Raw genomic sequence first — 24,611 nt, 5'->3', positions numbered from 1 at the left:
AGGCACTATTTTAACCGGATTTCCTTTTCACTGACTGATAATCAGTATTTATCAAGCATATTCTGAACATCTACTCTCTGCCTAGCAGTGCTTTTTAAAACTCTAGGTGAGGGCTGGGATATTGTCTTTGAGAAAACAATTACTGTAAAAGCTACAGGAAGGCTATTTCTGTCAATTATACCATGATTCAAATGTGAGGGAGCCAACAGGTGTCAGGTACCTGTGCCAGACGCAGCAGCCTGACTCTAAAAGGCTAATGTGGATCTTTCAGAGGTTTCTGTAATTGGGAGAACCACGTGGAACAGGATTTTCCTCACCAAGGCGACCCCGGGTTTGAGGTTGGTGGGGCAGTCCCCTACATTACAGTCCCTTGTTGAAGTACACACGTCGTAATTCAGGATGGGTCTCGCGGATCTCGGCTTGCAACTCAGGCTCCAAGCTTGTCACAGACATGGAGCTGGGAGAAGGGAGAAGGGACAGTTATTCCACGGGCAGAGGTGGGAACTAGGCTCTGCTCTCCCCAAGGGGGGCTTGGCAACAAGCATCAAGGTGATGGAAGGTTCCCACTCCATAAGGCTTAAGTCCCTGTTTAAGAATGGTGGGGGTCCAAGACAGAAGTGGAAGGATGGGTAAAAGGTGGAGTTGGCGGGACCTGATAAACTTCATTCTAGAACAGAACACTTTATCCAAAACCTCCTTTGAGGGCCGAGGGCGTTAGACAATGGACGTTTGGGACCTGTTGGCCCATGAAGGGCGTCACTAGGCAGAAGCCTAGTAACACTTAACACGAAAGCAAATCAACAGAACACCCCTTGATGTGAGACCAGGGGGCAGCTGAAGACCGAGATTTATACAAAGCTGATTTAATGCCTATCAATCCAGTTCTTACATCAAAAGCAGGATTCACGGGCAGGTTAGGATGAAAATGCACAATAAGGCTTTTAAGGCAGAAAACTAAGTAGGAAGAAGGAAACAAATACACCAGCCACCGAAGCTAAGTGCATATAATTGCTGTCCCTGCGGATGGAACTTAAATTTTAATATGTCTGTATTATGGATGCATTCACCAATGGATTGGATGGCGGTGAACCATATTTAAATTTTGATAAAAGCAAATTTACACTAGAGTTAACCTGACTTACAAAAGAATAAAGCATTTTCAAATGTAAAGGTAGTGGGTAGAAGAAAGCTGCGTAAAGAGAGTTCTGAAATGAAACAGAGTTCTGCCTCTAGCTCTTTGGAGACTTTGGCTTTCTTAATGTTTCTGAGTCTCAACTTTTCTACAAATGAAGTGGGGGAACAGCCCCTGCGTCTGGTTTTTAGGATTAAAACTCCTAATCATTCCAAGGAATGACAAATACATACCTTTTCTGAGGAAAAAGAGCGCAACACAGAGGTGTAGCAAATACCAAACTTAAAAAACAGAGAGAAAAGACAAATCAGATCATTTTGAAATAGTCAACTTTTCAGATGCTTTTTCTATTATACTTTTCTAACAATCCCCCTTCTTTCTTTCGAGCATTATATCGTCTCACAAAAATATGCCCTGTTTGTATCATTTTTATTATACCAGGGATTGCCAAAATAATTTTTTTTTTAAATCAAAGCGATAACAGGAATTTAAAAAGGATCCTGCAAAGAGCCCCAAAAGGAGGCTTCTTTAAAGACAATTTACTTCTAGCTAATTATTGACTGTAAGCTCCAGGTGTGCTGGGATGGTCTCATTTTCAAAACTGACCCATCTGATCCACCCCACCGCTCCCCTTTCATACGCTGCACATTTATCTATAAAAAATAAATTAATGGTATCAAAGGAATTCTACTCACCAGAAGCCAACCAAGCCAACTTGGATAGGTGCGCTCATCCATGGGAACCTCTGTGTTGAGAAATAAATTATTTTGAATACTTTTCATAAAAGCTCTTGGAGACCGTTTCTTCTGCTGATTAACTGGAAGGAAGCTCTCCGCATTACAAGATCCAGATGGAATGTGATTAGTGAAATCTGGGGGGCGGACACACTGCAAGAAGCGTGTCTGTCCTGACTTCCTGCAGCCCCCCTGGATCTGTCAGTACATGCACGTGCAGGGACCAATGGCTTCTCATTTCCCCCTTGCACATATGATCTCAGTGATGCTTGGCTTGGTACGGGAGGTGGAGAAATTGCTATCGTTTAGTTCCAGTTTATCTCTTGGCTGGGAGGCTCTAGAACCTGGAGCCAAGGTTGGGAGACAGGCAAACCTGCTCTCAGGTGTCCGCCCTTCCGGGTGGTTCCCCACTGTGGGGGAAGGGCAGGCAGAGCCCAGCTTCTCCAAGCTTTGGTTTCCGTGTATGCCGAGTGATCAGCACAGCTCCCTAAAAGCATGTGGGTGGGCATACCCCAGGTAACATCCCTGACGCACCGAGGAAATGCCTGGCACGGAGCAGAAACCCAGCACCCGGCCCCCCCACCCCTTCCCCACACCTTTGCATCCTTGGTTTTAGTTACTGTCAGTATAGTTAAAACTGGCATAAAACGGTTTTGCCTGTTATTTTTTTTTTAATGGGAACGAATGAGTTGGTTGGTCTTTTGCAGAATAAGTAGTTAGATTTTTAGTTTCCAGAATACACAATATAGAGAGCAATGAGATGTATGGTTATAGAAACAAGGCCACAGAAATAGCTGCAACCAAGTTGTGAACTGGTTGGAATGAGATCAGCCAACGTAGTTAAGAGTCAACGCAAGCTATGAGAAGAGCGATCCCAGAAGCCCGCGTGCGCGGCGTACCCTGGTCCCCGAGAAGACTCCTCTGGTGAAAGGGTACATCCCACAGGTTAACGTGCAGGGAGAGGCGTGGGCTAGAGAGGAAGGGAGAGATGTCGTCAGGAGGGGACAGACCCACGGAGCTGACGCGGGCAGCCCCGCCCCTCACAGAACAGCAGGAAAAGGAAATCCAGGATCTTGGGCAATTGGCTGTCTGATGATGAAGGATTTTCATGAGCTGGCAAATCCTCCCCCTCACGCTTCCCAGACAGGTGACATCTGCGCGTGTCTGGGTGACGGGAAGACAAGCTAAGGACTGAATGAGATCTTGTGAAGGATGACCTCAGGCCCTTGTGAGCCCAAGAGAGTCATTTCCGATGGACTGTGCAGCACCTGGCTAACCTGTTATCTCAGGGGGCAGCTGCCTAAATTCTCAAAGAACAGGTACCAATTAAAGGCGGACGGTCCTGATGGAAAGGCTGTTGATAACGACCGGGATCCCGGAGGATTCTGACTTCGCCCGTGAAACCCAACCTGCGCGTCACCCCTTCTTCCGACTCCTTCTCGGGAACCCCATCCTGCCTAATTCACCCCTACTTCTGAAACAGAACTTCGAAGGGCTTTTGATGACACAGCTTCTAGGGGGTCAGGGGACTGGACTTCCCCTGGGAACGCTCAATCACTACAGCGCCACTACGTCACATTTCATATCAACATGTAAGGCTGCTAGAGGAAGAAGCTCAGGGAATATCATTCTTCCATATGCCCAGTGCTTCCAGGATGGAATATGAGAGTGGGTGCTGCAGTGAGGGTCCCCTTGCCCTCACACGGGGTCGGTGCCCCAATGGGTAACAGCCACCATAAGTCGGTCAGAGGAGGCGCTCACCATGACTGTTTCTTCATAGCACTTTCTTGGCTTGTTTCCTAAGGACGTAGTTACAGTCAAAGTGTAAGAAGTGTTCCCGTGGTGTGGACCATGGCTTTCCATCTGGGGCGCCCAGGGCGTACACAGGTCAATGAACATTCCCGTGGGACCTTCAGAATTCTCCCAATCCCTGAAATCGTTCAGGGAGTGTTCGGTCTGGGAACTGTGTCCTTTCTTCAGAGCTGTGTAGGGCCCCTCCACCCCCAATGGTACAGATCTGTTTCTAAGACCCAGAATAATTCACCCCAACACATCTGCTCCTCCAGTGGGGAGCCTGACCCATTCCTTGCAGATTTAATGGGGTCCCTTTCCACATAGCATGAGCCAAATAGGTCACCCTGTCCCACCGTCTTCTACTCGTAAGAATTGGAAAGTAAGGAGAAGCAGAGCACTGTGGCATTCAATCGTGAAGCTACAAAAAGACTGTATGAGGCGCACTGAGATTTCTTGGTTAGTTTCAGACCCTGATGGGAGGCAGCTGATAGATTAATACATTATTAGATACGATCTCCAAAGAAAACTAAACCCGGGCTCTCGATACAGTGCTCCGTGAAGCTACCACTTCAGATTATGTTTTCCGTGTCCGATGGGTAGGCGGGGGATGGACTCGTAAACATATCACTCCAAAGGCACACCATCTCGTCGTGTTCTCTGCTGCCTAGCTCGGCATTCACTCACCCACTAAGATGAAGTGTATAATTCATTTATAACCTCCCAAGAGACAGGGGTCTTCATTTACGAGAGCTTTTTCAAATGTCTGAGATGAGACGTAAAATGTTCCTGGAAACATCCTTCTATTGACAGAAGCGCCCATGTGCCCCTGGCCCTCCGTGTCTTTACGCACTGTTTACGTAGGAAATATTCTGTATAGCTGGAAGTCTGAAAAGGAACGGAAAGCATGGAAACAATGACAAACAGAACTGGGGCTTGCTTACCTTTAGAAAGGCTTTCTTTTCCAACGTGTTCATGATAAACGGCGGGATGGCTGGAAGTAAAGACAGACCCATTTACATCTTTGTATCATGTCTATTTTTAGCTCTTCCACCCCACCAACAATTTGACAAAAGGCTTATATCACTTTTAGGCTATTTTCTCACTGGCAGAGTGAAACTGTTTGTAATAATTTCTTGAAATACTTTGTATTGAAAACAATCCACTGTTCCATTCTCTAGATTTTTGAAAAATAATGTAATGTTCTTTGCCAGCCAGAAAATTCTAAAATCTTGAAGAGATTTAACTTTTCACTTTAAATATCCAACAGCACTGACATCAGGAACCTTTGCCTCCTGTATCGTAAGATAAATCCAGCCTGCCCCAGGGGCCCCTCCGTGTAGAATAAAGGCTCCTGCCTTCAGTCAGGCAGACCACTTGCTCGCTGGGTGATCCTGGACAAGTCACTTCACTTCTCTGAGCCTCAGTTTTCTGTTTTTCTCATCTATGAAATGGGGAGAAATGCACCAACAGGCTGCGATGCTTAGATGCAATAATGCCCGTAAAACGTTGGATAGCATTAGTTCATTTACTCAATTTTTATCAGACTAAACTGTCATGTCAACTACTGCAGTGTGTCAATTACCTTCATAGATCTCACTGGACTAGGAAGATTGTTTCTTCTCTGTGGACTAGATAATGTTTAAAATACTTAGAATATTAGAAAAAATCTGGAAACAGACTTGTTGGGCTGGCTGAACTCCAAGGGCAGGAGCTCGTATTTCAAAATGGGAAAGAACAAACCCAGGGTAGAGGCAGGACTGGCAACCTTGACTGTGGCGAATCTGGAACTCTGGGTTCAGCAGGTGTTTTGGGAGGGGGCTCCCCAGCCTCCAGCAGATGAGTGACAGCGTGCCGGTCCCAGACTCAGGGGGCTCAGCCTACATTTCATGTCTAGTTTCCAGCATACCCCAGCCCACTGTCTCACGAGGGCACTGAGGGCTCCTTTGTTAAATCAGTTAGCGGTGGTCAATTCAGATCATCCCAGTTAGCTGGGATGCGAACATCCAGGCACACCCCGTTTTACTGCTCTTCGCAGATAGTTTTTCACAAACTGAAGGTAAGACCTTCCACCAGCAAAAGGTTTACGGCTCGCTGGAGGCTCAGGTGATGGTTCGCATTTTTTAGCAATAATGTATTTTTAATTAAGGTATGTGCGTTGTTTTGTTTTGTTTTTTTCAGACTTAATGCTATTGCACGCTAATGGACTCTCGTGTAAACATAATCCTAATGTGCACTGGGAACCCCCAAAATGCATGTGCCTCGCTTTATTGCCATTCGCTTTATTGTGTCGGTCTGGAGCCGAATCCGCCACTCTCTGAGGTCTACCTGTGATGCTCCCCAAAGCTTTCCCTCGTGTACCTTCCTCCAGCTCCTGCTGCCCACTCTGCTTGTCTGCTGATGTGCATTCCCAGGGTCAAGCGGAATTTAAAGTCAGCAAAAAACATTGGTGGGGAAACTTGACAGCAGTTGATTAAACATGCTTCCTTTGGGAGCTGAGTTAATAGCCAGGTGCTGTTTGCATTTAGGTTAGATGCTGAAATGTAGCCTAGTCATTTCTGTTTTGTTTCTGCAAAGAGCACTATGTATGTATCCCAGGCCCTCTGGTTTCTGAGTAAGTCTGGGAACCTTCCGTAGGCTGAGGGTCGCTCTATAAAGCTTTAGGAGTAGACCAGAGATTCTAAAAGAAATAAAATACATGGCTTTTCTGCTTTTGGTCACGTTGACTCTAAGACCTGTGGACGACTGACTAGTAGCTCTGCACACATCTTCATAGCTGCTGGAAGAACCCAGCTTGGTCCGTGTTCCAAGGGGCTCCAGCTGATACAAATAAATCTTCAGTTGAAATTATTCCTACTCAAGAACTCTTGGAAGTTTCCTTTCAAGATTCATAAAGATCACATTCTTTCCCTTCAGTTCTCCTTACCTCTCTGTCACTTTCTGAGTCCCGCCCGCCACCATCTCTTGCTGGAGTACTGGGACAGCTTCCTGACCAGTCTCCAACCGTCATTCTGTCCCCGCTTCAGTCGAGCTTGCCTGCATGATGCCACCCCCTGCTCAACACCCTCCATGGCTTCCTACCCTGGGCTTCAAACGCCCCGGGGCCATCCACGTGCTGTCCTCTGGGGCCTCGCTCATTGCATCCCACTGTTCCCACCTCCCTCTCCTCCAGCTGCACCTGCCTCCTGGGTGCTTCCAGCTCCCCTGGAAGCTCCTGCTGTTCCGTCTGCCCGGAACATTTGACCCTGATACCCACTTGGCTGTCTCCCTCACCTCTGCCCAATCTTCCCTCGCCATCCAGGCTGCGTCCACCCCAAGACCTCCGATCCTATTTTTCCCTTCGCCCTTATCACCATCTCACACAGTATATATATTTCTTTAGTTTATTCTCTGCTTCCCCCTTCAGAAAGCCAGTTCCACCAAGGGAAGCGTTTTTGGGGTTCACTGACGCATAAATGCTTGTTCGATCTGTATTTGTTGACTAAATGAATGGAAAACGAAGCTCTACTAACCCATGCCGGGGGCTGCCATGAGGATCCGGGAGACGACCACCTGTGTGATGGCTTGTCTCGCGGCATGTGCCGACTCGCCCAAGCGGTTCCCGTTCTCGTCTGTGACAGGAATGCCAACTTTGAGTTCCCTAGAGAGCAAAACACATGACAGTTCACAGCTGCTTTCATGCAATGGCTAGAAAGAGTACGATCTGTCAGTCAAGTCTCCACTTAGCCCAGCACCGACTCAGGTGTCATTTTGGCACAAAACAAGTCTATTTTTAAATGTCTTGAACATGTTTAATCCTTGTGTGATAAGCACAAAAGCAAAATAACACAGTAAACCTTGTAAAAAAAAAAGGGGGGGGAGTAGCCTTTTTAATAAAAATATGCCTCAAAGGGTAAGTGTGTTAACCTAAGAGATAAGGGTAATTTTTGTGCCTATGTGCAAATTTGGGTAGCCTTTCAAATGAGAGACAGGTATGATACACAGCGTCACGAATAAGCTGATACTGACACAGGCGTCGCCAGCACATGGTAGTGACACAGGCGTCGCCAGCACATGGTAGTGACACAGGCGTCGCCAGCACATGGTAGTGACACAGGTGTCACCAGCACATGGCCACACTGGATACTTGGTAACTACGGTTACTAATGCCACCATTATAACGCCTAGCGTCATCCTGTGTTTCGCTATCCACTCCAAAATGCTTTCTCTCGTTCTTTCTTCTCCTTTAATTTTTGCCAGTTCTAAAAAATACTTCCAAAGACATAGATTAATGTTATTTTAAACTGAAAAAGAAAATTCTGGGGGGAAAAAAAGGACTTGTTTCAAAGGATGCACTGTCTGTGCGTAGACCTTCGCCCCACCCTGGCACAGCTAAATCTAAGTTTGAGCTGTATGCTCTTAAACTTTTCGTTATGCAGAAGTAGAAAGAGTTCGGACCCCCATGTTCTCATCAGCAATGAGCAACTCGGTGGGAAGCTGGTGTCGTCAGTGGATCCGTCCTCACCCCACTCCGGATTATTCTAAGCAGACCCCAGATCTCATCCAATCTCATCTGTAAATGTCAGAGTAAGTAAACGTTTCAGCAGAGCTGGTTCTTACAAGAGACTTCCGACTGCTGTCGAGCCCGAGTCCTGTCTGAAAGCTCACGCGACCTTACCTTTGCCTCATCAGCGGGATGTTAATGCAGTTAGCAGCGGCTACGGCAGCAAAGGGAACAAAACGGCCTATGAGCGGCGAGACGTGCTGCGGAAGAGAGGATTCCAAAACATCATCTTACTTTTTCCTGTATTCCTGCATGGGAGCACTTCTTTCTTCTTGAACACTGCAAAGTCCTATCTGCATAGAAACTCAGGCCGGGAGTACTTTCAAAGCCTGTTTCCTGGTGGTATTTTGTATCTCCCGCCTGGGCGTCTGTCTCACTGGGACAGTGAGACTTTGGCAGCTTGGTGTGGCTGATGGGCAGCGCCTCTGGAATCCCAAAGCCTGGCTCCTCCCCCTCTTCAGAGGTGTGGCCTGAGGCCTCTGCCACACACAGTCTCTGGGGGGCTGTTTCGGTGGGTAAGCATTTAGCACTTAATTTAGCCCTTAAAATATGACTGTACTCATGCGTGGGATATAAAACTGAAAGCAACAAACAAACAAAAACTCATAGACACAGACAACAATATGGTGGTTACCAGAGGGAAAGCAGGGAGGGAAGATGGTAGAAAAGGATAAAGCTGGGGGCGGGGAGGGGGAGTTCTGGGGGGGGGTCACATATGGTGACACAAGATTTGACTTTGGGTGGTGAACACAATGCAATATACAGATGATGTATTATAGAATTGTACACTTGAAACATAATTTTATTAATCCATGTCACTCCACTAAATTTAATAAAATTAAAAAAAGAAAAAAACCACAGTGTCAGGCACAGACCAGGGGCGTGGCAGATGTTATAGGTGACGTCCCTTCCCAAGCTTATCGGAAGATATAATTAAAATGAAGCCAAGGGCCGGCCCGGTGGCTCAGGCAGTTGGAGCTCCGTACTCCTAACTCCGAAGGCTGCCGGTTCGATTCCCACATGGGCCAGCGGGCTCTCAACCACAAGGTTGCCAGTTCAATTCCTCGAGTCCCGCAAGGGATGGTGGGCTGCGCCCCCTGCAACTAGCAACGGCAACTGGACCTGGAGCTGAGCTGCGCCCTCCACAACTAAGATTGGAAGGACAACAACTTGACTTGGAAAAAAGGCCTGGAAGTACACACTGTTCCCCAATAAAGTCCTGTTCCCCTTCCCCAATAAAATCTTTTTTTAAAAAAAAGGTACTACAAGTATTTAAAAAAAAAAAATGCAGCCAATGAGAACAACCATAGTAAGAAAGTCTGAGCACTTGAACTGTGTTGAGAAATAACAGAGCGACTCAGAGCCAGGCAGGTGAGAACAAATTCAAAAGCTTTGCTATGGAAATAAAAACCTGTACCTTCGTTAGTGCATTGAGTCCCAGAGCTGTCGCCACAGCACCAGTTGTTGCTGACACATAAGCTGTTCCCAGTTCACTGAAAAGAAAAAGAACAGTACGTGTAATAAGGTTGTATGTCAGAACACTCCATTACTTTTTATAAGAAATGAGGGAGAAATGTGAAAGGCTGTGATTAAGAACGAAGAGTCCACAGAACAACCTTCCTTATCACTCTACAAGTAGCGAAATCTAGGGAGAAGGCAAGTCGACCCGTAATGCGATTCTTCACATAGAACCTAACTACAACCCAAACAAGCCAACACATATGTGGAATAGGTACCAGTCGGGGTGGGGTGGGGAAGGAAGGGAGCTGAGAATGCAGAAGTGACAAGTGTGGGAAAATACATAAGAGGCTAAACGTTTGGGGCACATTTTCTTAAATAAAAGAAAACTACTTTTCAAAGTATTAACATACATACTAAAAGTAAAAATGCAATGCTGCCGTTCCTAAAATGATATCTCACAGTATAAAAATTCTGAAAGTCTCATCTTCGAAATACAACTAGGTCCAAGCAATTCTCTCTTATTTGAAAATAAATTTTAATACAAGGAGTGAATGAAAGGAAGGTGCTAAACAACGCTGGCTGCAGACTTCACACCTTGGTTCCGTATGATGACAGTAGGAGAATATGGCCTGTCAACAGCAATTTAAAGTGATAAAACAAAAAAGAAAACACTGAAGCGTTAGCCAAGTTACGCTCAAAGTTTTGGTTAGCTCATCGCTTGGATCTATCTAAAAATTTTTTTCCGAAAAATTAAAAACCCATCCCCTTGCTTTTTGGCTCCAAAGATGACCTATTTTCAAGACAAATCAGATATAAAAGTCCCCTCGACCTCTGCAGAGATCACACTGTTGACGCCACTACTTTCGACGTTGGTATCTGTTTGCACACGCAGGGCAGATGGGGGTACAGCTTGTCACTATGACCGGCCAGCCCTGAGCTGCTGCTGTGTGTTCTGCAAGGGTCTGAGGCCGAGGGCGTGGAAGACCCATCTTCCTACCAGAGCCACGAACAGCGTGAGTAATGTCTAAGAAGGCAGGCTGGACAAAACAGTTGTCTTGATAGAAAGGAAAGGACCACTCCTGGCAAATACGCTCCCTAATATTCTCAGTAATATAAACAATTTGCACAAATACACTTTTTTAACAAGGAGAGCATCACCACTGAGTTGAATGAACCCTGGAGAAGTACCGAGGGCGGCTACGTCCTCATCTTACTTGACAGTGAGGGGAGCGTCTCCACTTCTGTTGGTGTAATTGACCACGGCATTGAAGGACTGGTTAACCCACTGCCAGAACACCACCGCCGGCGTGGTCCTGAAAGACAGCGACCATCACATACCCACCGTAGTCACACACCCGCCACGGTCACACGCCCGCCATCGTCACACACCTGCCATAGTCACACACCCGCCATCATCACACCTCCATGGTCACACACCCGCTATGGTCACACACCCGCCATCGCGTGTGGCCCAGCCGCTGTGCGGGGCAGAAAGTGTGGACAGCAGTTAACTGGGGAGGAGAAAGGCTGGAGACAGGGATGCTGGGCCTTAAAGGCTCAGGACCTAGGTGGCTGGGCAGGTTTCTGTCCTCCCTGCTTCTCAGTGTCTTCGTTCATTAGATGTGGGTGACACCAAGCTCGTTGGGCAATGGTCAGGATGGAGTCAACTTACTTAAGTTTTACCTTAAATTTGTAGAGAGCTTGGCACTGAGTAGACACTTAATAAATGTCGGGTCCCATTTCTTAGGGGGAAATGAAGCCACTTGTAGGCTGAGTAGTTCTGGTCTCTCCTAATGTCACGTGTAACCTAAATGTCTCTGTCACCTCCACCTCCTCCCACCTAGACTGACACCTCTATTATACGAATGGATTACAAAGGGAATCTGCTTACTCTGATTATGTTCCTTCTCCATCTCATTTTCTTTTGGGCCTAAGATGGAGGGAAAGTTCAACCTTCTTTTAAACAATAAAGAGAACCCTTCAGCAGAGGGAAAAGGTACAACAGCCCCGGAGACTCACATCTATACGGAATGGAACCCAACGTGGAGTCAGTCACCTTTATTTCAGTCCTATTATTTGTACACAGAAGTCTACTCTAAGCTTCTGTAGTACAAGACCAAGTGTTGCGACAGTTCCATAGCTTACCTGTAAAATGTCATCATGCAACCCGTGATGGTCATGTTCATGGGGACCTGAGCTGACATTCTTCCTATCAAAATCATCTTCTCACCAGTGTCGGGGTGAAAAGCTGAGTCGTACACGTACTTCGCTCTCCACAACTCATTTTCTGTAAGACCTGGAGGAACAATTCCTTGTCTAGGAAAACAACAACAAATAACACAACAATTGCTCATTTCAAATACCTCACCAGCGCTCTAGAGACAGGTAGCGGGAAGGTTTTCTAGTTCACACTTACCTAAAACAACTGTGCCCGGACAGAGTGGCAAGTCTGGCTCTCACATAGAGTCTGTGAAATGCCAATAATGCAAAGGACAACGACACTTCAAATGAACACTTCAAAACCACATACCTCAAATTACCTATAATTTGGAACAACAAAAACTTACCTTGTAGAATAGGGAAGTAGTCAACTTTGAAACAGTCCTTGTTTTAAATGACATATTTAAAAATGTCTTTTGAACTTGGCAAACGCTAAAATATTTTTAACCAATTAAGCAAAAACTGTGGCAATCAGGAATATTAATTCATTTTTATATCAATAGTTTAAGAACTCAGGTAATGAATAGAAAGTCTCATTCTTTTTTCTCCTTATCAAAGAAACAGATACTCATGTCTAGAAATGTAGAAAATACAGAAATTCATTAATTAGAATCATTCAAGCCTTTACATTACTCCTAACTGACTAATTATTTTCTGAGAAATAGATGTATAATTTTGCCTTCCTTTGGGCACCTATCAGGATGTGGCTTTTCTGCTTTGATGTGATAAATTACATTGACAGATGTCCTAAAATCACATCACCTTTGTATTCTTAGAACAAATGCTACTCATTCATGTTTTAACATAAGGTTGGATTTGATGCGCTGGTATTTTATTTTGGATCTCGGCATTGATAATTTGTGAGATGGGCCATTGCTCTCTTCCAAGTGTACTTTTGTCATTTAGATTATCAGGGATGCAGATGAATTAGGACACATGTCCTTTTCTCCTACGCTCCCATAACATTAACAAACAATTAAATATGCTTTATTACGGTATAATGTAAATACAATAAAAGCCAGTAAGTGTACAATTTGGTGAATTTTGAAAAAATGGACACCGTGGTGTAACCATCCCCAGAGTCATGTTATAGAATATTTTCCTCTCCCCAGTGATTCCCTCAGGCGCCTTGGGAGTCATTCCACTTCCGGGCACCCTGTGTACTGCTTTCTAGCACGACAGTGCCCTTCTGAGAATGTCAGGCACATGCAGTCATACGGTGAGCAGAACCTCATGGCTACCTCCACGTCACGTAACAGTTTGAGAGGCAACACTTTGAGAGTCGTCTTTGTTGCTGTATCAGTAGCTGGTTAATCGCTGTGTCGCATTCCATTCCAGGAATGAACCTCCGTTACTGCTCAGTTCTCTTTTCAGCTATGCGAACAGGTAGGAAGTGCTATCTCATGTGGCTTTCATTTGCATTTCCTTAGCAACTACTGATGCTGAGCACCTTTCCATGTGCTTATTTGCTGTTCCAGTATTTTCTTTGGTAAAGTGCCGTCAATCTACTCAAGTCTTTTGATCATTTAAAAAGATTGGGTGGGAATTGAGAGTTCTCTTACATCTTCTGGACATAAATACTTGAGTAGATACGGTTTTGAAAATATTTTCTTCCAGTCTTCCAGTCATTTTTGTTTTCTAAACCACGGTGGCGACTTGATTGTTCATGCTTAGGTCCTACCTAAGAAATCTTTGCCTATGCCAAAATCATAAAGATTTTCTCCTGTTTTCTTGTAGAAGTTTTGTAGTGTTAGTTTGTATATTTAGGTCTAGCATTCATTTCAAGTTAAATTTTGTCTATGGTCTGAGATAAGGATTGATATTCATTTTTTATATGAAGGTCCAATTTTTTCCAGAACAATTCATTGAACAGGATATCCTTTGTCCATTGAATTACTTTGGCACCTTTATATAAAATCAACTGACTATATATGTTCGAGTCTATTTCAGGATTCTCTATTCTGTCCCATTGATCTATGTCAATCCTTACACCAATGCTATACTATCTTGATTTCTAGAGCTTTCTAGTAAGTCTTGAAATCAGGTACTGTGAGTCCTTCAACTTGTTCTTTTTTCCAAATTGTTTTGAATAGTCCAGCTCTCTTCTATTCCCATATACATCTTAGATTTAGCTTGGCAATTTCTACAAAAATCTCTGTGGAGATTTAGATGACTACATTCAATCTACTTATCAATTTGGGAAGAGATAACATTTTACAATGATTGGGTCCTCCAGTCCATGCACTTACCTCTCTCCATTTAAAGTGCTTAAAGCAGTACTGGCACAAGCAGCGGTTGCTATTTTTCTTTTTAATTATTTTGTGTTGCTCTTTAGTTTTCTTTACGCCTACACAATGTTTTATAACTAGAAATGCACCAAATATTTCTACTTGAACAGGTTTCAATATTCATCCCTAGTCTGTGTACATTATGGCTTTCTTATTTTTTATTTTTTAACTTGTGGTAAAATCTGGATAATACAAAATTTACCGTTTTAACCATTTTTAAGTGTCCAGTTCCGTGGCATTAAGTCATTCACACGGCTGTGCCGCCATCACCACTGCCACCTCCAGAACCTTCTCATCTTCCCCAAATGGAAACCACTCACTCAACAGTAACTCCTCATTCTCTCCTCCCCCAGCCCCTGGCAACCACAATTCTGTTTTCTGTCTCTATGGATTTCTCTACTCTAGGGACCTCGTATAAGTGGAATCGTACAGTATTTGTCCTTTTGTGACTGGCTTACTCACTTAGCATAGTTTTCAGGGTTCATCCACATTGTGGCAGGCATCTATTGTGATGAATTTCCTTCCTTTTCAAGGCTGAATAGTGTTCTATTATATGTCTATTATATGTGTTCTATTATATGTAGAGACCACATTTCGCTTATCCATTCATCTTCATTGGTCCATGAACCCTTGGGTTGCTTCTACCTTTCGGCTATAGTGAATAATGGCGCTATGAGTAAGGGTGTACAAATACCTGTGTAAGACCATGTTTTCAATTCTTTGGGGTAAATACCCAGAAGCAGAATTTCTGAATCACATGGTAGTTCTATTTTTAATTGTTTGAGGAACCTCCACATATTATGGGTTTCTTATTTTTGAACTCAATTTTGCTATATCTCCCGATCACTCAAGAAGGACTTATTAGAAACTTACTTTTGATGCTATTACATATGTTTCCGTTGCCTTTGTAAATAAAGATAATCTGGTATAGATTCCTGGGTCACAGTGCTTTCTCCTGAAATCTTTGTTTCGCTGTCTTCTGGCATTCAGTGTACAGATGAAAAGATTGAGAACTCTTTGACATTTTTCTTTTTTAATAACTTTTCCCCCTGTTCTTGGATGCTGATGGAATTTTTAAAAGTTTCTTTGTAGAAAAAAAAAAAAGCAAGTGCAAGTCTCTTTAATTTGTAGGTGTGTTTTTCCTCAGGGGAATTCCTGTCTTTTATATACTCAGTATAACTTCTTTTGCAGGTTTCCGTTTCTTCTTTAGAAGCACCAATTTGCTCTCCATTCTCTATTCCCCTAAAATAGTATATTTTTTTTCACATTCTCATATAATTTTTTCACATTCGCATATAATTTTTTAACATGTCTCATATTATCAGGAGATGACAAATTACAGCCCATGGTCTGTTTCTGAATGGTCTGTGAACTCAGTGGTTTTTACACTTTTAAGGGGTCATTAAAAAAAAAAAAAAAAAAAGCAACCCAAAAGGAGACAGAATGCATGGCCTGCAAAGCCTCATATATTTACCTTCTGGCCCTTTACAGTAAACGGTTGCCCACCTCTGATCCCCTTCCTTGGAGAGCGTCTCAGGCTTATTCTCCGCGTCTATCTCTCCCCTTTCACCATGTGGTTACTGTCGCTGGTTTCACATCTACCACTACTGACCAGCGAGGGTTTCACTTTACTCTTACAGGTTTCGGTTCTTTGCAGTCTTCCCGGTATCTTCTTTTCAGCTCTTCTAGCTGTCTTTTCTTATCAACCTCTCCTCTTTTTATGGCTTTTGTTCCATATTCACGGAACATGTACTTTCGTGAATTTCTGCTGTCTTCCTCTGCCTCATCCTTCCTTTCTCTCTCAGGCTCCATCGTGCCCTGGTTTCAGGGTACTGCCTCTCCCTGCTTGCTGGCACAGGGTTGATGTGGCCAGACCCAGGGTTCGACAACAAAGATTATAGACTGCCCTTGGTTTCCCTCCTAACTACCTACGTGGCAGCAAATAACTCTTTTACATGTGTTACGTGTTAACCTTTTTTAAAGGATTATTAATAAAAAAACAAAACCCAAACCTCCAAAAATAAGAAGAATATGCTGCAGAAACCCTTCGTGATCCACAAAGCCTGAAATGGTTCTCTCATGGTCTTTTATGGAGAAAGCTGTGACCGCAGCTGGGGAGTATCTGTCTTCTCTTACCTTCTGCCTGGCTCTCACATCTGATGGAGAGCACCCCAAACCTGCAAACCCTACCCTAGCATCCTTCCTGCCTGTGCTCCACTGCTGGTGTTCATTCACTGGGGCTTTATCTCATAAGCAATCAGCCTACCCTCCTTCTTGGCAATTTGCCTTCTGCATGATGCCGTCTCCATCCGGACAGAAAGGTGCTGGGGTGGCTATGGATGCAGGCGGTGACTGTATTGGAGAGGAAGGCAGGGCGCCATGCAAAGAGGAACTCACAAGTTGGTACGTCTGAGTTGGAGGAAGGGCTGTCTTATTTTCAGGTTATTCTGAACCCTGGACATCTGTGTTAAGGGTCAGCAATGGTAGATAAAACACATCTCTCTAGTTCTTTTTTTTTTGTAAAGAGGAATCCATTGCAAAAAACAGTTGTAAAATCGCTAAGTGAGGGCTTAGAGACAACAGGCTAACACAATGCCCTGAGGTTAAGCTAAAAAGCACAATCACTAATGTTACCTGTAATCGTGCACGATTTTTCTTGCATTCTCTAGTTGTTCGTTGGTTAATAGGATATTCCTGGGATCAGTCACAGTGAAGAAATGATTGGCTCGTCCAACAAAAGTGCTTTGATCCCATCGAGGTTCTCTGATGTCAATGTTTAGTGGGAGTTCTCCAGACATCGTCTTGGGCTAGGGAGGGTCCAAAAGACAGGTCCAGTTAAGACTTACAATGACGCTACCCATTTAGAAACCTTATCGTCTCACTAATCTGCATGTAGAGATGTATGTATATTCCGATTCACAAAAACAATTTTGCTGTAAGTAGCAGAAAGATCTAAATCCAAAGCTAACTTTGCCCATAAATCTCAATTGATCTTAACCAAATTTCAATAATTTCCCACACAGTTCTCTTTATAAGTCCACGGTATTTCATCATTCCTTACTCTTGGAAACCTAGAAATACTCTAGAGAAAACAGAAATAGAAAAAGTTAAAAATAATATCAACAATAATAAGGTTTCATGTTTGAAACTTTTGTCCTGGGTGAAACAATCAACGTCAAACAACCACTGCGTTCCGGTCGAACTCAATTTATTTCTACCAGGAAAGTGACTAAATCACCGTCATGGGCAGGGAGTGAAGTCCCTGGGGTGGAAGGGGGGAAGGAAGGGATTTGGTGCCCTTGCGGACTGCTGTCCGCGGAAAGAGCACAGCGGTCCCCGGCTTGGAGTCCCGGACTTGCCCCGACCCGCCGGCCACGCCCCAACAAAGGTTGAAATTGGTCAAAGATCAGACCCCTTTTTAGAGAGGTGTTCTTAAGTACCTCGTACTTCTGACAGTATTTCATGATCTTGAATGGTGCCCGTTGTTAAGTAACAAGTCAGCTGAGTACATGTGAAGATCTAATTGGCTTTATTAAACTATTCATGAATCCAGTAGCGTCCCATCTGGCAAGGGTAGAGCAGCTCCGAGGAGCTGTACAAAGCCAGAGACATTTATAGGCAGAAGGGTCGGGGATGAGGAAAGAAAGGATCAACTCATCTTCTCTGGGGGATGGAAAGGCGGCTATGTAGCAGATGACCTATGTGCTAACCAGAAAATTCCAGCCTGACCAGTTAGGATTACATTCCTGGGGAAGGTCAAACCGGCAATTAGGTCGGGTATCAAGTTTTGGTCTGGTGTCCTGGGCTTTGCCCAAGGGATTTCATTTTGGACCCGCTGCTTCTTTTCAACACAGTTTTACAACAGGTGCTTCTCAACGAGGAATTTCTGCCTGGTCGGCCGGGGAAGTGGTTCTGTGGCCCAGCTTCACAGTGTTACTGGGGACAACGTGAAGGATCGTGAAGCCACAGTGGGTCAAAGGAAAGTTTCAGAGAACCGGCTATCTCTGTTCCCAGGCAGATGTGGCAGGGTTAAGGAACAATGCCATACCTCAAAGGGACAGACTGTACAGGACACCAAAGAATGTGGTCAGGAAAGTGCAAGCGAGCTCATTAGCTTTACAACTCCAGAAGCAAATGGAAGGTGCCACCGAGGGAGTCAGAAACATCAGGGGGGAGGCTGTTCTCTCGGCTGCGTTTACCCGATGCTGACAGTTGTGCAGGACCGGAGACAGCTTCAGAAATTCAGAGAGGCTGCAAAAGAGAGCCAGGAATACACAGCCAGAGATGGACGAAGTGAAGAGCTTCCCCAGAGCAGCTTACTGCTCGGTTACCAATGGGTTTAATCATTGCAGCTGGTCAACAGCAGAACGTTATGGTTTACACAGCATATGGGTCGATTTCTGATTTTCAACAAGTTCAGTTTCCATGATCTGAAGAAATGATGGAATGGGGGTGTACAGGAGCCAAAGAGGCGGTGAGATTCCAGGTCAGAGACACTAGAAGGAAATGACTGGTGGAAGGAGGTCTCTCTGATAATTAAGGAAGGCAGACCTCTGTATAGATACTTGGATATTTTTTTATTACAAATTGAAGGTTTGTGGCAACCTTGCATGTAGCAAGTCTGGGGGCACCATTTTTCCAACAGCATCTGCTCACTTTGTGTCTCTGTGTCACATTTTGGTAATTCTTGCAATATTTCAAACTTTCTCATTATGGTATTTGTTACGAAGAGCTGTGATCAGTAATCTTCCGAGCTGTGATCAGTAATCTTCGGTATTATTAGAGTAACTATTTCGGGGCACCACAAACCACACAGGATTGCAAACTTAATAAATGTGTGTGTGCTGACGACTCTGCAGACTGGCCGGCCCCCCGCTCTCCCTCTCCTCCGGCCTCCCTATTCACTGAGACACAACAATACTGAAATTGGATCCATTGATAACTTACAACGTCCTCTAAGTGTTCAAGTGAAAGGAAAAGTAGAAGGTCTCTCATTTTAACTCAAAAGCTAGAAATGATAGCTTAACCGACTGGTTTAAGACTTGTGGGGCTGGCCTGGTGGCTCAGGCGGTTGGAGCTCCGTGCTCCTAACTCCCAAGGCTACCGGTTCGATTCCCACATGGGCCAGTGGGCTCTCAACCACAAGGTTACCAGTTCAACTCCTCGAGTCCTGTAAAGGACAGTGGACTCTGCCCCCTGCAACTAAGATTGAACACGGCACCTTGAGCCGAGCTGCCGCTGAGCTCCCGGATGGCTCAGTTGGTTGGAGCACATCCTCTCAACCACAAGGTTGCCGGTTCAACTCCCTCAAGGGATGGTGGGCTGCGCCCTCTGCAACTAGCAACGGCAACGGGACCTGGAGCTGAGCTGCGCCCTCCACAACTAAGACTGAAAGGACAACAACTTGACTTGGAAAAAAGTCCTGGAAGTACACACTGTTCCCCAATAAAGTCCTATTCTCCTTCCCCAATAAAATCTTTAAAAAAAGACTTGTGAGTGAGCTGGGACGTTTCCCCAGTCACTATTTAAATTATATCACAATCTTCATGAGCCATTCTGGGAGGGCTTGAGCGCCTCCCTTTTAGTTTAGACGTCACACCGTCAGTGTGCAGCCATTCCAGGGTGAGGACCACCCCCTGCCTTTGCCGCCGGCACCACCACCCACCACACAGAAGCCTTGGTGGCTGTTTAGCAGTCTGCTCCAATCAGGCAATGGTGATCTGTTTAGTTTCCAAACAAGTTTCCGGAACCAGCTGGTTAGCAGAACTGGAATTCCTGCTCCACGCCGCACCTCCCTACCTGCCCCGTAATTCGGAGTCTTGGATGGAGGTGATGAAGGAAGGGGCGTGCAACGGAGACAACACATCTGAGTTCAAATCCCAGCTCTACCCACAACTCTGTGACCGCATAGACATTACCCCACTGCTCCAAGTTCCTATGTCTTTATCAGCAAAGTTACGAGACAGCCTGACAATAACCACTAACGTTTAATGAGCACTATTCTAAGAGCTTCTCGTAGGAGCCCATCCATCCCTCCTAACAGTCCCCTTACAAGGCCGGTTAGCTAACTGGCCTCGAGTAAGTGGGTGCCAGAACGTGAACCTAAGTTGTCTCGCTCCAGAAGGTCGGCTCCCTAGAGAGGTGGTTGTGACCAGAAAAGCATCTCCCTAGAAATCCTGATTCAATAGAGCCGAGGTGGGGCCTAGGAATCCGATTTTTAAGAAGTCTACCAGGGCTATCCCATGATTAGTTAAGTTTGGGAAACGCTATGTTTGGAAGAATATAAAAATTATAACTAAATAGTAACCAAATGCCCTGCTAGTTAAGGGAAGAGTCGTACGCCCTTGCGGGGGCAACATACATATTTAGGTGACTCCATGGCGATTCCCGTTGGCTGCCGGACCTGCTCCTTCTGTAAGGCTCCCAGTTCCCATTGAGGGCTCCCGGCCCTTGGCCCTGTGCCCTGAGCGCCTGCCCTGATGACTATGGCATAAGGACTGGACTGTAACTGCCGCAATCTGGACTGGAGTCCTGAATCCCCTGCTGGCATGTCACTGGGTGAGTCACTCCCATCTCTGAGTCTCTATTTTCTTATCTGGAAGATGGGATCAGAGTTGGCTCGCAGAGGTGGAGGGAACAGCAAGCTGAAGTGTACACCGGGCTTTATGAACCTAGAGTCATTGTGAGGGGCCAAACAAAAGTAGGATCATTGCTAACAGGCCAGGTCTCCAGGAGGCAGTGGCTCCTGGTGGGATGGGGGTGGGGGTAGGAGGGGTGAGGTTAGAATATAAAGGAGCTTTGCTGCTGGGCAGCCCCCAAACAGACGATCAGAAATGTCTAGGAAAAAGAGCTTTTCTCTAAAATAAACTTTATTTCAAACTTTTAGCTACATGCCAAGAAACCGCTGACCACTAGAAAAACAGAATTGTCCCAAATTTCACAGAAAACAAGTTAGCGTGGAATGTGCTTCATCAGGAGGCTTATAACAAAGACCTTTCATCCGGGCTAAAGATTAACAACGATAATTAAGGAATTACACTGGATACTTGTCAGTTCAAACCACTGTGGTTTTGGAGCTAAGGAGTCCGGTTGCCCTGGTGATTTAGTTAGGGCCAGGCAGGTGTGACCCGCTGTCAAAGTCACCGTGTGGGGACATGACTGAGGACCCCTTATGTGCCAGACCCTGGGTCTGCCATGCGTTATTAGACTGCTCAGTCCTCATTTCAGCGTTTCACAAAATTTCCCCTATTTTGTAGAGTTCCTCAGAGAAATCAACGCCATGCCCCAGACGACATAGGCTGGAAGCGGCGGTTCTGACTTTATTCCACACCCCTCACCCTTGGGGGCCAGAGGTGACGTGTCTGTAAGGCAGTCTCGCTAACTCAGGAAGTCTGAACAGCAAATTCACTTCTCTGTCTGCCTTTGAGCCACACACAGCATTCCTTCTTCTGGGCATCGCCACCCAGGAGGTCAAATGATAGACCAGAAAGTTGAACCCTGTGTAAAGTATTATGATCTTTCAGAGGGCATCTGCACTCAGCATGGCTTTCTGTTGCACCCGCTCCTCTGTGCCAGGGCTAGGTCTGTATGGGGACGTGGGTCCTGTCCCTGAATCAGGAAGATGTGGAGAAGTACTGCCTTCTGCCCGTCTCCCCCCACCCCCTTCCCAGCCACAGCCAGTGACAACACGATCCTTATTCACGGTCCAGTCCTCAAGACCAACTTTGGGTTTGGGTTTCTTAATCAACATCTTAGGAGGGGTGAAGGTCTTCCATTAAAAAAAACAAAAAATCCTATTGGTTTCTACTTGAGATGGTGGCATCAGCTGTAAAAATGATGAAATACTAACAATCTGTAATATGCCAGACATATTCAATTAAGTAATTTACCCACTTCAAGGAATCAACTCACAGATTGTATGTTCTATATTCTAACTTCACTTGGCACTTCCTAGGCTAACTTTCCTAGTCAGTCTTTTTTTTTCCTTTTTTTCTTTTTTTTACTTACTGCTGCTGATTTCTTACCTTTAACCCCAAGTAAAGGGTTCCACCCGTGATTATATTCCAATTAAGTGCATCAGTCACTGTGTGATGTAGATGTCATATTTCATTCTAAGGCATCAGAGAGCAAAGAGGGTGGACGGTGGATCTGCTCTAAAGGTCACTGTGCTCTGGCTGTCCTCTCCGCTTCCTTTAGCGGAAGTGAGGGGGAAGGGACATCCCCTCCCAGCTGGCACCTTTCCATACTCATCCACATGGGATTTCAGAAGATTTTTACAGAATATTAAGAGCATTCTAAATAGTTCACTGACGTGGAATTATAGCCAGCCCGTGCTATAAAGGTGCCCCTCTGACAACTGCAACCACAGAAGCTGTCCCTTTCCTGAAGGCCCCTGGGGCCCAAAAGCCAGCACACTCCATCTAACCTTTGGATACATACTTAGAGCAATTATATACGGTAGAGAGCTGGGTAGGAATGGACAGATCTTCTCTCCAAAACCATCACTTTTGCAAAGCTAGACACCTGCAGTCCTGAGGAGCGAAGGGACTTGCTGGGGATCCCAGAACTTGTGGAACTTCCTCTCACGCTCCCAAAGAGTTCCCTCTTATCTTGTATGTTTCATATGTCAAGTCTGAGACCAGCACCGTAAGAGTTGCAAAGCCCCCTTACTTATCCGCATACCCCCCTTGCACCCATTATTACAATGCCTGGCACACAGAAGGAAGAAGCTCGGTAAACTGGGGGCGGACAAAGGAAGAGAAAAATGAGAGGCCCCCAAGTCAAAATCTAGAAGGCGAGGCAGAGGAGAGAGATCAGGACTTTGAGGAAAAACACAGACAAAATGCCAGAGGGCTCAGAAAGCAGCTGCCCATGGAGTGGCTAAGTGCCTAGGCTCTGAAGTCACTCTGAGCTAGGCTTTCTCTTTCAGACCCTCAACAAATATTCAGTGAGGGTCCACCTGGTGCAGGCAATGCTGGGTGCACAGGATAGATGAGTGGGCAAGACAAACAGGCCAGATCACAAGGAGGGAATAAAGCAAGCAAGTAAACACACTCTCCATTTCAATTGCTAATACAGGCTATTAAAGGAAAAGGAGGGGAAATCTAACAAAGGTTGTGTACATGAAGGGGGCAATTTTAGACAACACAGCCAAGGGAAAGCATCTGTGAGGGAACACTTAAGCTGAGACTCTGATAGTCTTGCTCTACACATGGCCAGCTGTGTGACCTTGGGCAGATCACTCAGCCTCTCTGAACCCCAGCTTTCTCATCTGGTTTAGGAAGGCAATGCCAAGTACCTCCTAGGCTGGAAGAATGTGAAGTAAAGGCACCTAAATCACCTGCACACACTTAGCAGATAATGTGGTTAGTGTCCTTCTGGCAAAGTTGGAGACCTGTAACACGAGGTTAAGAGCAGGAGAGCACAAAAATGCGAGGTCCGCCCAGGGCCAGGACCATTGCCCATCTCTTCGCTACTGTTATAGACAGCGCGTTCTGGGACTGGTCCACGTGGCCTCTGACCCCCAGCCCTGCTCTGCGCCAGGAGAGGCCAAGAGCTAGCAGGAGCGTGAGGGGTGTGGGGTCGGTGCCACCTGGTCACGTTAGCATTCGCTCGCGCCCGTGTGTGCGGTGGCCTGACCCCGCGGCAGCCATCTTGGGTGTCCTCGCTGCGGCGAGTTTCGTCACGCGGCCGCGGGGGACAGCGTGGCAGGGCGCGTGCGGGCGCGGATGGGTGAGCCCCCTCCCACTGGGAGCTCAGCGGGAGCTCAGGCTGCTGGAGTTGCGGAACTGTCAGGCAGCGGGGTGGCAAGGCCCCCAGGGTCCAGGGCACGGCGAGGGGACTTCTGATCTCCGCAACCCAGGGTGTCCCTGCAGCCGGCACGCGGGCGCGCGTCCCCGCCCGAGCCCGCGCCCCTCCACCAGGCTCCCCGCGCGTTTCCCACCCCCCACGTCCGCGCCCGCCAGCCGCGACTCACCGCTCCCCCTGGGCTGCCGCGCGCCGCTGCTCGCAGAACCAACTTGGCACCGCCTCTGTCGCCACCGGAAGAGCTTCTCCCGCCACGGCGGTCCCGCGCGCCGCCGCCGCCCGGAGCGCGCCCTCGGAGCGCGTCCCCGCGCAGAGCCCCGAGGCCGGGCTGGGCGGTCCGCGGGCGCGCGCGGGAGGCCCCGGACCCGCCCCCGAGTCGCCGGGCAGCCCTCCCCGGCTTCCCGGAGTCCAGGCGCGATCCCCGATGCCGGCGTTTTTGCTTCTGGCTCCTCGCCCAGCAACCTGTGTGCATCGTGATCTCCCAAGTTCATCCCCGCGGGGGTGTGGGGCTCTGCTCATGCCAACGCTGTGGTGTCTATTTGGGTTTCCCTGAGGGACTACCCCTTACGTAAATTTCTTTATTCCTAGGGTCTTGCATATTCAGTATCCATTCACTCATCCACTCATTTATTCAT

General features: G+C 46.3%; 1 protein-coding gene across 3 annotated transcripts; it reads right to left on the bottom strand.

Moving 5' to 3' along the window:
- Window positions 1-345: 345 nt before the first annotated feature.
- On the bottom strand, window positions 346-24,288 carry SFXN1 (sideroflexin 1). 3 transcript variants are annotated; one of them, XM_033096391.1, is made up of 11 exons: window positions 24,146-24,288; window positions 16,804-16,976; window positions 11,807-11,977; window positions 10,876-10,974; window positions 9,618-9,693; window positions 8,315-8,400; window positions 7,170-7,297; window positions 4,602-4,651; window positions 1,828-1,877; window positions 1,366-1,413; window positions 346-457 (listed from the first exon to the last, which is right to left on the bottom strand). In XM_033096391.1, the coding sequence occupies exons 2-11, from the start codon at window positions 16,965-16,967 to the stop codon at window positions 361-363; spliced, it is 969 nt and encodes a 322-aa protein (XP_032952282.1). In that variant the 5' UTR covers window positions 16,968-16,976; window positions 24,146-24,288; the 3' UTR covers window positions 346-360. The 3 variants fall into 3 exon arrangements, with proteins under 3 accessions (XP_032952282.1, XP_032952283.1, XP_032952284.1); XM_033096392.1 differs by lacking the exon at window positions 24,146-24,288 and having other exon boundaries at window positions 11,807-11,957; window positions 16,804-16,967; XM_033096393.1 differs by lacking the exons at window positions 346-457; window positions 1,366-1,413; window positions 1,828-1,877 and adding an exon at window positions 2,464-2,836.
- Window positions 24,289-24,611: the final 323 nt, after the last annotated feature.

This window comes from Rhinolophus ferrumequinum, chromosome 24 (genome assembly GCF_004115265.2).
Source record: "Rhinolophus ferrumequinum isolate MPI-CBG mRhiFer1 chromosome 24, mRhiFer1_v1.p, whole genome shotgun sequence".
Classification (NCBI taxonomy): domain Eukaryota; kingdom Metazoa; phylum Chordata; class Mammalia; order Chiroptera; family Rhinolophidae; genus Rhinolophus; species Rhinolophus ferrumequinum.
Note: the sequence above shows the minus strand (reverse complement) of the source record. Positions and strands in the feature narration are given on the sequence as shown.